The 13109-nt window shown below is 37.7% G+C and overlaps 1 protein-coding gene across 1 annotated transcript in view; it reads right to left on the minus strand.

The window, feature by feature from the left end:
* The window catches only part of CNKSR2 (connector enhancer of kinase suppressor of Ras 2), a 197754-nt gene that overhangs the window by 95065 nt on the left and 89580 nt on the right, over positions 1 to 13109 (minus strand). Inside the window, exon 9 of the mRNA XM_009321156.1 lies at positions 8932 to 9078. Coding sequence (XP_009319431.1) covers positions 8932 to 9078 — 147 coding nt within the window. The remainder of the gene's footprint in view (positions 1 to 8931; positions 9079 to 13109) is intronic.

Below are 13109 nucleotides of genomic sequence, written 5' to 3' on the forward strand. Positions count from 1 at the left end.
GCAAAATAATCAGTTCTCATTTTCTAGATATTAACCTTGACACTGTAGCATTATGCCTATGCTGTAGAAAACCCCAAGAGTTCTTGGGAACTTTGGGGGAACAGCAGGAACTTTTTCAAAATGTTGCCCTTTCATAAGCTAGCAATGAGCCATTTGAATTTATGCTTATCAAGCAAAGCCCCCATCATTGTGTTACTTTTTTCCAATCTGTATGTAAGAATAATGCATACCACCTAGGAAACCTCATCCTTTAGCCAGTTACTGCCTTGTTTTAGGAACAGAGCTGTGTTAGATGTTATTTATCTCAAACGTAATAAAATGTATGCTTAAAATTTTCTTGTTAAAACTTTGCAAGTCCACCTTTAGAGCAACAGCTAAAAACTGACACAAGTTTTCTCTTTTTGAATGTTAGAAAACCATCTCCTGTAAACAGTGATACTGCTAAATTCTTTCCTTGCTCATTAGAGTTAACGTGAGTATTCTGTAGCCAGGCCAATGAAAGACTGCCAGTATTTACAGGAAGAGAGGGAGAAAGACACACACAAAACCAGACAGGTAAAAGACTTTACAACCACTAAAAACAAGAAGACAGAAGTCTGCAAAAATAAGAATAAAGTTGGTGGCAAAACTGGGTAAAAAAACCAAAAAACCCCTCTTCCAGAGAAACAAAAATCTTATCTGTTAAATTTTCATCTGTGACACTGTAGCCATAGGTGTTTTTGAACCACTTACTAATACAACACTGGTTATTTCCTTTCTGATACCTTGCACTTCTATGACAAGTACACTTTGTGGCTTGCTGAGTAGCTTGTAGAATTAATTTTCATTGTAAGCCAAAAGAATTTTGTGACCTAGACCCTGTTTACACTTGTTAAGCCCAGGCTGTTTTTCATGGCTTATACTGGCAGGAGCACCGAGAGGAAGACAAGCTGGGTAGATGGATTTCTCTTCTCCACTTTGAGGAAGAAGACAGCCGTTTACTTTACCTGCATGAATAGGTAGATGAGAGGAAAGGGGGCCCTAGAGACTATACTGGTGGCAATCAATAGGAGTTTATGGTTTATGTTACATAGGGAAATCATGCTCAAGCATAACAGTGATCTGGACTTACAATGGGTTGATGAGCCTCTGGTGGTCCTGACCGGCTGCTGGAAGACTAGAGGACACAGGTAAAGTATTTCCCTTGTGTTACAGCCTGGAATACCTGGGCTTAACTATTTAAATACTAATGATATGGACTTAATTTCTGAAACAACAATTCTGTTGAAGCCTGAGGATTCTCTATGGGATAACTTCACACTTCACCAGTCCCTGCTAATACACAGCCCAGACATACAGGTCGGTTTGTCCTTCAGAACAGTTTGCTGGAAGATGCTGGAAATCAGTTAGGGTTTCTGCATCTTTGACAAATGCGTATTTTCGTTCATCTTTTGGCTCAGCAAGGTGGTTAAAACAGTGAGTGCAATAGGAAGAAATGGTATTCAGTCTACCACAGAAAAACACAAGTTATCCAGCGACCTGAAGGTAAAAGGTTTCCCTCAAACTGTTCCCATGTCAGATACTTTCAGAGGTGAAATCACAGTGTAATTGGTGAGAGTCTGAATGACTGTGGTATCTCACAGGATGGCGATGTAGGTACACCTTCCCCAGGCTCCCGGAGCTCCCAAGGGGATAGAAACTGTAATACAATCTAGTACAAGTGGAAGCACAGTCCTGTAGGGTTGTCTCAAAACATACTAGGATGTCTCATATCTTTTCCATATTTGGGTGATATTGCCAAAGTCAAGTCTCCAGCTTATTTCCGCAAAAACAGAAAAGCTGTGTGACTAGAAAAAAAGGGGAAATCCAAATTTAAAAATAGGTCACCACTTTTTTCTTTTTTAAATATATTTATCACCGCTTCACCAGTAAATCAGTAGCTCAGTAAGAACTGCTACATGGTAAAAAGCATTCAAATGGTCTCTCCTGGTAGTAGCTCAACACACTGAGAGCATTGCTGTAACTTCTGCTGTAGGAGTTCAGCTTTCATTTTATAAAGAATTAAAAGTCTTCGGGCCCTCCTGGTTGAAAAGAGAGCCTTCAGAACATGGCCTGCAGGTATGGTGCATCTACATGGCATTTTGCATTGCAATTTAGAGAGACCTCAACCGTTCAGTTTGAGTCAATCTGTGCACCTGGCAAGTAAATCGGCTCAGGTAGCTCTCCAGTTCAATGGCAGCCATTCAGTGGACCATATGCAGGCACATTGAACAGAAAAACACAAGGAACTCCATTCAAGTATTTCTGAATTGGGTGCCTTGGAGATCAGTGTTATTATCACTGAGCCAATTCTCTTCCAAGGACTAGAGCTTTTTTCTGCTGCAGTCCCTTTTGGTAGGCTGGCCAGGGCAAGTGGGATTGCTGAAACAGCAATAAAACTACGAAGTTTTCAGGTCCAAAAATACTTGACCCATGGGAATAGCCTGCCAGAGAAAGTTTAGAAGTTACATATTAAAACCAGAATAGCCTAAAAAATGTCCCACAAAAGACCCTGCATCAGTCTTAACCCACAATGACAGACACAAAATCCATATTTAAATATATTTTGGAGTACTGTTTCTCAAACATTTTGGATGCACCATCCTCCTTCAGGATCATTAGTCTTTATGGACCCTTTCCCAAATTGTCAGTTGGCCAGGGAACAGATAACCAACTGTCTTTACTTACAGCAGCTCAGTTTCACCAACACAGGGAAATAAGAAGTCCCTGTAAGTACTGACAGACAGCACATAGACACTTAACTCCCCTCTCCTCCAGAAGCTGCCCTGTCCCCAGTTAGCTCTGCCCTGTGGTCCCTACCTCCCTCTTGCTGCCAAGATCTATTGCTGCTTTTCCCACCCCCAACCCTGAAGGAACTGAGAGGGTGCCCCCAGTAAGTCAGCATATTATTTTTGCTTTGCTCTCTAAACAATTAGTGTAATTAATATTTAATATATACTATCTAAAATTCTTTTTAATGTTTTTTAAAACTCTTTGAACCTTTCATTAACTCCCTTGGAAGCTGCAATATATAGTTTGAGAAACACTGCTCCAGAAAAAGACACACAATTTTTACAAATATAAGCAAAACCAATACAAAATTTTAAGTGGTAATATCTTTATACAGTATTTGCCTCAGTAAACAGATTTTACTGCTAATATATTTCTCATATTGGATCAAGGTTATGACAATTTATTGACCAGAATGTTTCCAATAAAATAAACTTTTTATAAGACCAACCATGACGTGAAGTAATGAAATACTACAACTAATTCACACTCTGTAGGAAAACCCAGTCAGAATCCATTTTAACAGTGCTGCAAAGAATGCCCAGTTCCCATGTAGTTAAAAGACAACTAAGCAACTGAAGAGCAAACAAGTTGTTAGTATTTTATTCAAATTTAATGATTAAAAAGTGTAAGTTCATTAATTCTAATAATAAATGATGAAAACAGAATATAGCATTGTCTCTAGATGAATGAAGGAGGCAATATAATCAAGTGAGGAAAAATACTAAATTAAAATAATAAAAGTAGCATTTTCTCTCAAACTAAGGACTCTGTTGTTATTGTTGCTGTTGCTTCTTACGAGGCTGAAAAGCTGAATATATCATAGTGGAGACATGATGCATATCATAGTGGAGATATGATGCATATCTAATCCAAAATAAAGTCTGTTTAAAAAACTACAGATACTGAGCTGTTGGCGATTTTATAACGGTACAATTTAATCACATACAAAACAGTACAGTGAACTATTTTAAATATACAAAAGGTGACATTTAAATAAGCTTGGTGAAGAGTGTGAGAGAGTGTTTAAGAGGGGTCATAAGGTTTTTTTCCCAGGTCAACACACAAGATGTGGCTGGCAGCTGGACCTGCCCCCAACCTCACTGACATCAGTACGAGCCTTTTCACTGATACTGGCAGCGCGTAGCCCAAATTAGCCGAAGCATGGCAACATGTTGCTCTACCACTCCTTTTCTGTTTTATAAAGAAACTGGATGAAGAGTCTTCCACACTGTAGTCAAAGTCCAGTTTCTTTTGACTAATTCACAAAGCACTTTCCAGAAGGCAAAGGAGGACTTTGCAGCTAGCTTCTTGCTACCGTGATGATAGCGACTTACAGAAGATTTCATATGCTCCGAGAATCTTCTCTATCGAACCTTCCACCCTTGTTCAAACAACGCTTCGGGAAGCCTCCCTTTGAAACCCCCCCAAAATAACACAAAGCGGAAAGGAGAAATAAAGCAGACAATCTAGAGTAGAGGATGTTTATTTAAGTTAGGTTTTGAACCAGACAAAAATTTGGAGAGTTCAAAGATAATTAAGTCACCTCTATGTCAAGTAAGAAAAACAAAAAAATTAAAGGTTAAACTTATTTGGTTTGTTCACCGCATTCAGCAGCCGTCAGAAATACAAACATTGTAATCTGAAATGTCATTCTAGGCTTTCACACAACGGATCAGAGTATTAGAAAAAGTAACTGAAAGACAAATTTAGTAAGATTTGTCTTGCAGGCATAACATCTTAATATTTATGGTACAATACCATATTAATGAATACCTTCAATTGCAAAGGCAACCACAAAATTCCCCAAGGCCACAGCTGCCTAATTCAAATGTTATAAAAGCAATAACGAAAAACACAGGCTGAAAAATCCCTTGACTTCATAAATTCTGACATGATTGCAGAATGTGTCAAGAGAGAACTTTGATTATCTGCAAGAAGTTAGATAATGATGGATATTAAAACAGACAATCATCAAGTGACTGAAAACAAAAAAAACCACCAAACAACCAGCACTTCCTTTAATGAGGACACAAGGGAAAAAAACCGATGGTTTTCTTTCTGTACTGATTGACCTTAGAGCTGGAATTAATGCACTTGTAAATACAAACTCATTATGTAATGGTGCATAGTTTAGCCATAGGATAATCGCATTATTTTACTGTACATCAAGCCGTTCGATATCAGTTTCAGGACTGCTACACAGGATGCATAGTTCTTCTTCTTTCTTTCCCCTAACCTTTCATATTTATTCTAAGGATAAGGATATTTGTGAAAAGAATGAATATACCACGTTTCTGCTAAAAAGGAAAAAAAAAACCCAAAGAATTAATCAATAATTACGTAGACTGCATTTAACTTGTAATTCATGGCAAGACTGCGATGTGAAGGCAGAGCTGTTCAAAGTAAACCACTGAACATTCTGAGAAATATTTATGCCAATTAGTAACCAGTTAATATCTGAATGATCTAAAAGCGTTTTCCACACTCAGAGACCATGAACGTTTGGCTGGCATACGGCTAATCTAGATCACTACCAGTGGACAGCAAGCTCTTAAAAATTTCGTTATCAGAATGCATAATTTAATTAGCAGGATGCCCTGTCACTCACACACCAAACTGCTTGATACACGGGTAGTACCTGCATACTGCCTGAACTGGAAGACTTGTCTAGCACCTTCCCAACTTACAGGCATACTTAGTATCTCTCCATTAAGTCTAGCTTTTCACGTAGCTGCAAATGGCAAACTTCATGTTTGTACACACAATTATTGACTAAACAAGCAGAATGCAATTTACCAATAATGCCTCAACATTATCAAATTTCAGCTAAAATTAAGTTTTGACGGTTCTCAATTAAAACATCCCAATGTAAATCTCAATGTAAATGTGTCTCAATTTAATTCACTGAAATATTTACCTTCTACATTTGCTGCAACAGCTGTCAAACATATTCATTTGTAGGGCGCATACAAAAACTCAGTCTCTGCTTTTGTGTCAGCCTCCTTACATTAGGGCAAACTTCTACCTTCCCACCTCACTCGCTGCAATTTGATTAGGATGTGACACCACATTTTTCCTCTGTTCAATCCATTTGAAGAACCAAAAAATCCACAGCAGCCAGTTTGCAGATCCTAATTCCCATTTTATCAGAATTTCATCCCCATATCTTATTCCAGAGTCTTTTGAATATTTTGCTTCTATTTTGTACTTTAACAGAATTATTACTGAGTCATAATTTCCTTATAGTTTGTGTCTGTGGAATAATACCTATGGTTCAATTAACTCAGCTCTGGGATGACAGCACAGTTATAACATTCTCAATTATTTCATGACATCCTGATATAGGAAAACAAGTTATCATAATTTCCCCTGCTTCCAAAGGTGATGGAAATACTGCTTTTCCTCATGTTTTATTCCTATTTGCTATCACTTTCCCCCTCTCACACTACCTCCCAAGCTCCTATTAAAGAATAGCACCCTTACATGAATCAGGAACATAAGAAATTTCACAACAGCCATAGGGCAAATTGCAATTACAAAACATACAGCTTTTCTGAAGATTTTTTTCAGAAATTTTTGAAGTAAATTCTGTTAAATAAACACTGTTTCTTCATATTTTTAATAGCTATAAAATTACACTGCACTCTGAATGCTTTCGCTGCTTGTTATTAATCAAACATACAGTACCGATTTCACACTTAGGCTACATTTAAAATTTAACATCATCTGACTTTAACATCTGTTCACCTCTGATCTGCATAAATTAACAACAGAAATCTCCACATTATGCAGCTTCTGAAGTTTGTCTTCACTTCGCCCTGGAGCTCTTTCGACACTCAGTCTACTTAAGAAAACTGTTGCTTCTCACACTAAAATCACAAATTACAACAGACATACATATGCACACTTCACACATAAGTGTTGAATGAGGTTCTGGCCTTTTCCTGGTGTCATGCGTGATAAAATCAGAACAATAGCATCATGATACCAGAATTATATCTCTAATGTTTAACAGTATCTCTATTTGTACTCATATTAGCCTTAAAAATATTCATATTTTCTATGCTCTCAGCAAAAAAACCACACCAAAACCAATACTCCCATTACCCACCCCTCCCCCCCAAACCTGCAAGATTACAGAAAACCTCCATCTAGGGTCAGTCTCATCTTATCTAATACAGATAATCTCCATTCGAGCTAGCTGTCCAGACTCCCTTTATCAACAAATTGAGAGAGAGAGGCATGTGCAGGGGCCAATCCAGCTCATCCTAAGGCAGATCAGTCTAAAATAGGCCAAGATGAATGAACCAGTAACTGTTACATATGTCCACTGGCCAAAGGGAGTAAAAATGAGAAACCTGAATGATATGTAGATATGCACATAGCAGATACCTAAAGTTAGATCAGTTGAATTACACCCTAGTATCTATAAGGATGCTGAGATGTAAATCAGAGCCAAATAAAACACACTAAAAGATGACTGGATTTTTGCTTCTGGAAGTGAGTGTGGAGTTTCAAACAGGCCCACAACTTAAGCTCATGACTGCATTCACTGTAAAAGGACCGCAGGAATCCTCACTTTCCTACTGGACTTAGTTTAAATGGTGGAAATTGGTTTCTATCCAATTTCTTCCCACCCTTTTGGAGTAGCCTGTCTTGAATTAATTGCTTATTTGCTATTGTCTGCATCAATGGCCCATGTCAGAAACTTCTGTTGTGGGGTATTCAGTGCAATTATTCTAGTGGCAAATGATAAAGTGAAGCAAAAAGAAATATTTATGAGAATGACCCAATTCACCCAAAGAAATACCAAACTCACCCAAAGAGGATTTAGACTGAAAGCATTTGACCCCATTTAAAGCAATGATGTGCATTTTTCATTTGTATTTATGTTCTCACTAAAGCTATGATAAAAGTGCAGCCTTCAAGTATAGACATTCATACACTCATATCACGCATACAGATTTGCAATTTTATGTTCAGACGACAATAAGATATTTTTGGTTGAAAGTTTTTTGTCACATGTCTAGTCAGTACTTTATATCTGAAAGACCAAGACATCTCAATCATTTAAAAACTTACTCAGTTTCAAAGACAATGATGCATTTAGCCATTATAAAATAATTTTTATATATATATACACATATTTGAAAGCAGTTCTTCATGGCATTAGTTCTTTTTATGCATCTCAATATTTTAAATGGCAAAGACCACAGCTACTGGCAGTGGCATTTCCATATCTCATTTTCCTTTTGACCGAACTTTGCAGAAGTCTTTTCTCTCTCAAATGTACTTAATTTTAAATTAGACTTTTTATTGTGATAATAAAAATGTCCCAAATAATGCATTCTTTATGCAAAGAAAATAAATTTCTAAACATTGTTCTATCTGAACTGAATGAAAAAAGGGATTATTTGTCAGTTCCATCTGTTGGTTACATGCTTTCATCAGTCTGGACATAACTTTTATTTCCTAAGAGTAATCCATCACAGTGACATTTTATCCTAGAGTGAAACACGAAAGCTTTAATGAAATCATTCCATGGTTTTCAGCACATTGCAAGCTTACTAAAATTAAAGGCCCAGCCGGACATCCTGTGCTACACCTCCTTATGTACAAGAGTTCAATCTCAAGGACAGCTCTGACACAAATACGACTTTATTTACATGAGGAAATTTTGATGGTCAAGTGGTTTATTGAATAAAATCACCTTATAAATTTTCCTGTAACTCCATGATTGATCAAACTGAGAACTCAAGATCTTTTCCTCCCCTCTTTCTTCGAGGTTATACTGCACTGAGAGCTTAACAAGAAGTCAGACTAAAATTTATCAGTTTCTGAAGTATGTTTGTTTCTCCTTGGCTAGAAAAGTTACCTGGGACTACTCTTCTGCATTGTAAAACACTGGGACAATTGCTTCTTAATTTTGAAAAGTTCTAATAACAGGTTTAATTTCAATTGAGCCTATGAGAACAAACTGCAGAGAAATCATTTCAGAAACAATTTTTCAAAGTATACAAGAGTAAATCCATATGCTGCTGAGATGAAGCACAATAAAGCATCATTGAGATAATCTATAGTTAAAATGATGGTGTATGACTTATGATTAAGCTTCATTACCTGCAGAGCAAGGGGCTTCCATCTCATATTTTTCAGTAAAGCTGGTGCTGAGGTAAGCATGCTCTGAGGTCGCTTTTTCAAAGTTAAGATAACACCACTCGGATCCTCTCGTAGTGCATTCACCAAATTTTTCAACTGCCACCCCACCTGGTAACCAGTAAAATCATTACAATAAAATTGAGGTACAGTATTCAATATGTAATGTTCCCTTTTTAAATAAGATTAGTAAAATAACATAATAGGAGTGTATATGTATATATATTAAAGGAGATTAACTCTAGAAATGTCAAAAATAAATTACTGCATAAAAATCACGTCAACTAAAATAATTATTATAATGCATTAAGATGGATATGCATCATTTCAGGTTTTAGAATTAATAAACTACTGTTACTCCACTTTAAATGCACAATTAAATCTCAAAGTGTTTTCAAAATAAGCTCTGGTACACAGACTTTAGAGACTAGAAGGTTAAAAAGCCCTGGCTTCTGCCCCAACAGTTCAATTCAAAACTGAGCGTTTTATACTCCATGGTTACTATTTAAAGTACACTAACCACATGTAGTCATGCTACTTCTACTCCTAGCAGCTTATGCAAGCACAAACCAGTTCAGGAAAATCTTCTACTCTTCACACTGCTATAAAAACAAAATCAGAATCACAAGGCCTTTTTTTTAAATAGTACTTCTTTCATGATGATTTCAGAAACAAATACAGTAAATGAATGACAGAAATGTAGTCTAGCCACTACTTGAGTATTAGCCCGAAGTAAAATTTTCCTAATTGAATTGCAGCATTTTGAAATATTCTAAAATTAAGAACTTGACTAACATGGAAAGCAACAAGTCTATTTATAAACGCAGGATAGAACTTTCTGAATCATTTACTTTGCATTTTTGGAAAAAGTACTTCAAATATTAAAACAGACAACTCATGACAATGGTTTTCAGTCTAAATAATGCCTGACCTCAAGTATCTATCTTGAAACACTTTAAGATATTCAATCCCTGCATTTTCAAGTTTGGCACCTAGAATGGCAATACACAGAATCATATATCCCTTGAAAATCTTGGCCTGCAGACTTAGAAAGTGATTATTTCTGTAAACTTGATAGCTTTTCTACCTTTTTCTCTCTCTCCCCCCTAAACAAACAAGTAAATTTTCCTGATATTTAAAGGATCACAGTTACAAATATTTTCCTGCTTTCACAACTTGTACAAGAACAATGTTAAGAAGAAAATTATCCAATTGAGAAGTGAAATTCTTACTGAAAAAACATCTAGAACTCCGAAGTGATAAGGAAACATCATTGTAAAAAGGTTACTTTATATCATGTTACAAATATATCATATTTGAAAAAAATCAAATAGGCAATGTGAACAAAGAGAATGCAGATGTTCCTTATCATTGGTATAGTGCAATATGACACAAATATATATTTGTTACCTATGTTTAAGCAAGGCAATCACACGTAGGCTGTTGCTACTTATTTTTTACCTTATTCCCTATTACACCGAAACTCACTTTGTTTGCTTAGTATCACTTATTTTAAGAGCTGATACTCCCATATGAGCATGCCACTTAAGCCAACACTAATGCTTACCAACAACCCTGAATCACAGACGTGGTTCAAACCTCACCACTCGTCCTCAGCTACTGTGAACCTACCTGTCCTCTTTTCACCACAGCAAAGTTCATTACATCCAGGATGCACATCTACAGTAATATCATTGTAAACAAAGAAACAGGGTATTGACAACATGCATCTTCATGGAATATTTTCCAGCTTCCACAGAAGACTTCCAAGCATGCTGGAATTCTTATTTTAGTTCAATGTACTAGGCATATGGCTATTATACTTAGAATAAAATGAAACATGAACGTAATCATCTTCAGCCCAATTCCCACATCCTGTTGAAGTCTCCATTTTGTTTCAACAGTATTTAAACCAAGTCTCTGTAAGTCCAAGCTTTGTGTTTTAATATTACGATTTTATAAAAGAATACCTTGCTATTTACAGTACTGTTTTCCTACTTGGAGAGACTTCCACCACTGCTTAGAAACAATACATTCCCCATAGTTCCATAATGTCACCTTGGGCATATGCAAGGTTTCATTTGTTACCCAAAAGCAGGAATTAAAGGTCTACAGTTCACGTAAGATATCTCTGTACGTAAGCTACTGTACACTTTAATTCCCTAATGTAACAACTGAAGACAGATTTCTGGGGAGGAATCCTTCTGCTGAATAAAGTAGCACAGGGAGCCTTGAGGAGAACATGGTGTGGCCCCAGTTACGGAGTCAGGATGTAAAATTCTTGCCATTTAAGTTGGTAGGATGCTGCATGCAAAAGCTGTGCTTTAATGCCATCTGTTTCTTATTGAAATAGCCAGAGGAATATAAATAAAATTGGGGTTTTTTTGGTTATGCTAGCAGTTTTAAAATTATTTTAAATGCACTTTCATACTTTGCAGAGATAAACTGTATCATGTATTTCAACTATGTCTTACATTGCAATAAATGGGAGATTATCTAGTCTCTTTATGAGAGTTAGGGGGATTAAAGAAAAAAATCACTTCAAAGCACTACATCTGATGTATTTAATTTAGAAGCTCATGAATATAAACAATTTAACTTAACTTTTCACAGGAAAATTCTGAGTTTACTACAAATTTCAAATTAAGTTCATCCTTTGCTTTTACTTAGTTTCCTGACAGGAACTTTCTGGCTGTTGAGACAGTCTTTGGTTGCTTCTCATCTTTTGAACAGAAATCACTAAATTGGCCTAAGAGGAACAAGTCACATAAGAGGCTGTCAACAATAAATTGAAGGAAATTGATGTCCACGTAGGAGGTACGCTTTTCAGTTCCCACATAGTTTAGATCCCATCAGATCCCATCAGAATTCATATTGGCACAGACTAAACAGAAGCAATCTTATTTGAGGAGGTCAGGTTGGAGAGAGGAAAAGGCAGTGAATATATCTGGAACTGAAAACTGTTTTCCAGAAATCCACTTTAGTGACATGTAATCTACACTTTCTTTTAAGTGTGATTTGAATTTATTCTCTCTAATGTCTCCTTGGGATCCTCACTACCACCACAGCTACCATTTCTCAACTCCTAATCATCAAGTTTTTGGACAGAGCTTTCAAATCCCTACCATATCCTTTATTCTGCCCATGTAGTGCAAAAATGGACAGTAATAAGAAAGTTTCATTACCGGTTTCAAAATTTAATAGGTAAGTAAAAGGACTATATTAGCAGGCAACTTTACTTACATTAAAACAACCCGAGCGATTAATTTTTAAATCAATGTACTATACTGACCAGGTACCCATTTTTAAGGACCAAGCAAGTTACCGTTGCTTGCTTTAAAATAAACTTACATTGTTAAACCAAGTGCCATCAACAAGCTGTAGTCACGAGAGGTCTCTTTAGCAGCAGCATAAGCCCAGTGTTGGGTTTTGCTGTGCAGCGCCTGAATCACTCCTGGCTGCCAGTGCAGCTCATGGCCGAGCACAGGGAGGGCCGAGGGCAGACAAGGGCAGCCCCCGGGTCAGGCGCCATGCACAGGCACAATGCAGCCAGTCCCTGGGTAATACTGGGAGCCCCGGGGTGGGGGGGAAGTGTGCCCACTGCATGGGTGCAGGCCTGGGCACCCGAGGGAACCTAGGGCACCTTACGGAAAGGTGGAGCTTGGAGTAGGACAGGCCACAGGGTATTTTTTGGTGAGGAAGGAGGAGGACTATGGGCTCAAGGAGTAGCAAGGGAAGGTGAGCATGGCATGCAAAGGGAACTAGGGGAGGAGGGAGAGGAGAGGAGAGGAGAGGAGAGGAGAGGAGAGGAGGAGCACACAGGGGTGGCCTGAGGGGTTGTGGTGAGTGGTTTCTGCCAAAGAGATTACAGCACCTTTGCTGGAGGAGTCTACCGCCAAAGTAAAGGAGGGATAGACAGGGTAGCCCACGTCCAAGCCACCTAAGGACCAACACCTCAAGGCCAAATGAACAGCACTGCTGGGGGATGGCGCGAGAAGGGTCATCACCCTCCCAAAGGGGAGGGCAATACTCTGTGCCAGAAGCGAGCCTGCAGGCAGGGTGCCTGTAACATCAGCATCAGGCCACCTCCAAATTTCTCATCTCATCCCACCATTACATGCCCAGAGGTTGTGGTCAGGCTA

The sequence above is a fragment of the Pygoscelis adeliae genome, unplaced genomic scaffold, assembly GCF_000699105.1.
Source record: "Pygoscelis adeliae isolate BGI_AS28 unplaced genomic scaffold, ASM69910v1 Scaffold53, whole genome shotgun sequence".
NCBI lineage: Eukaryota > Metazoa > Chordata > Aves > Sphenisciformes > Spheniscidae > Pygoscelis > Pygoscelis adeliae.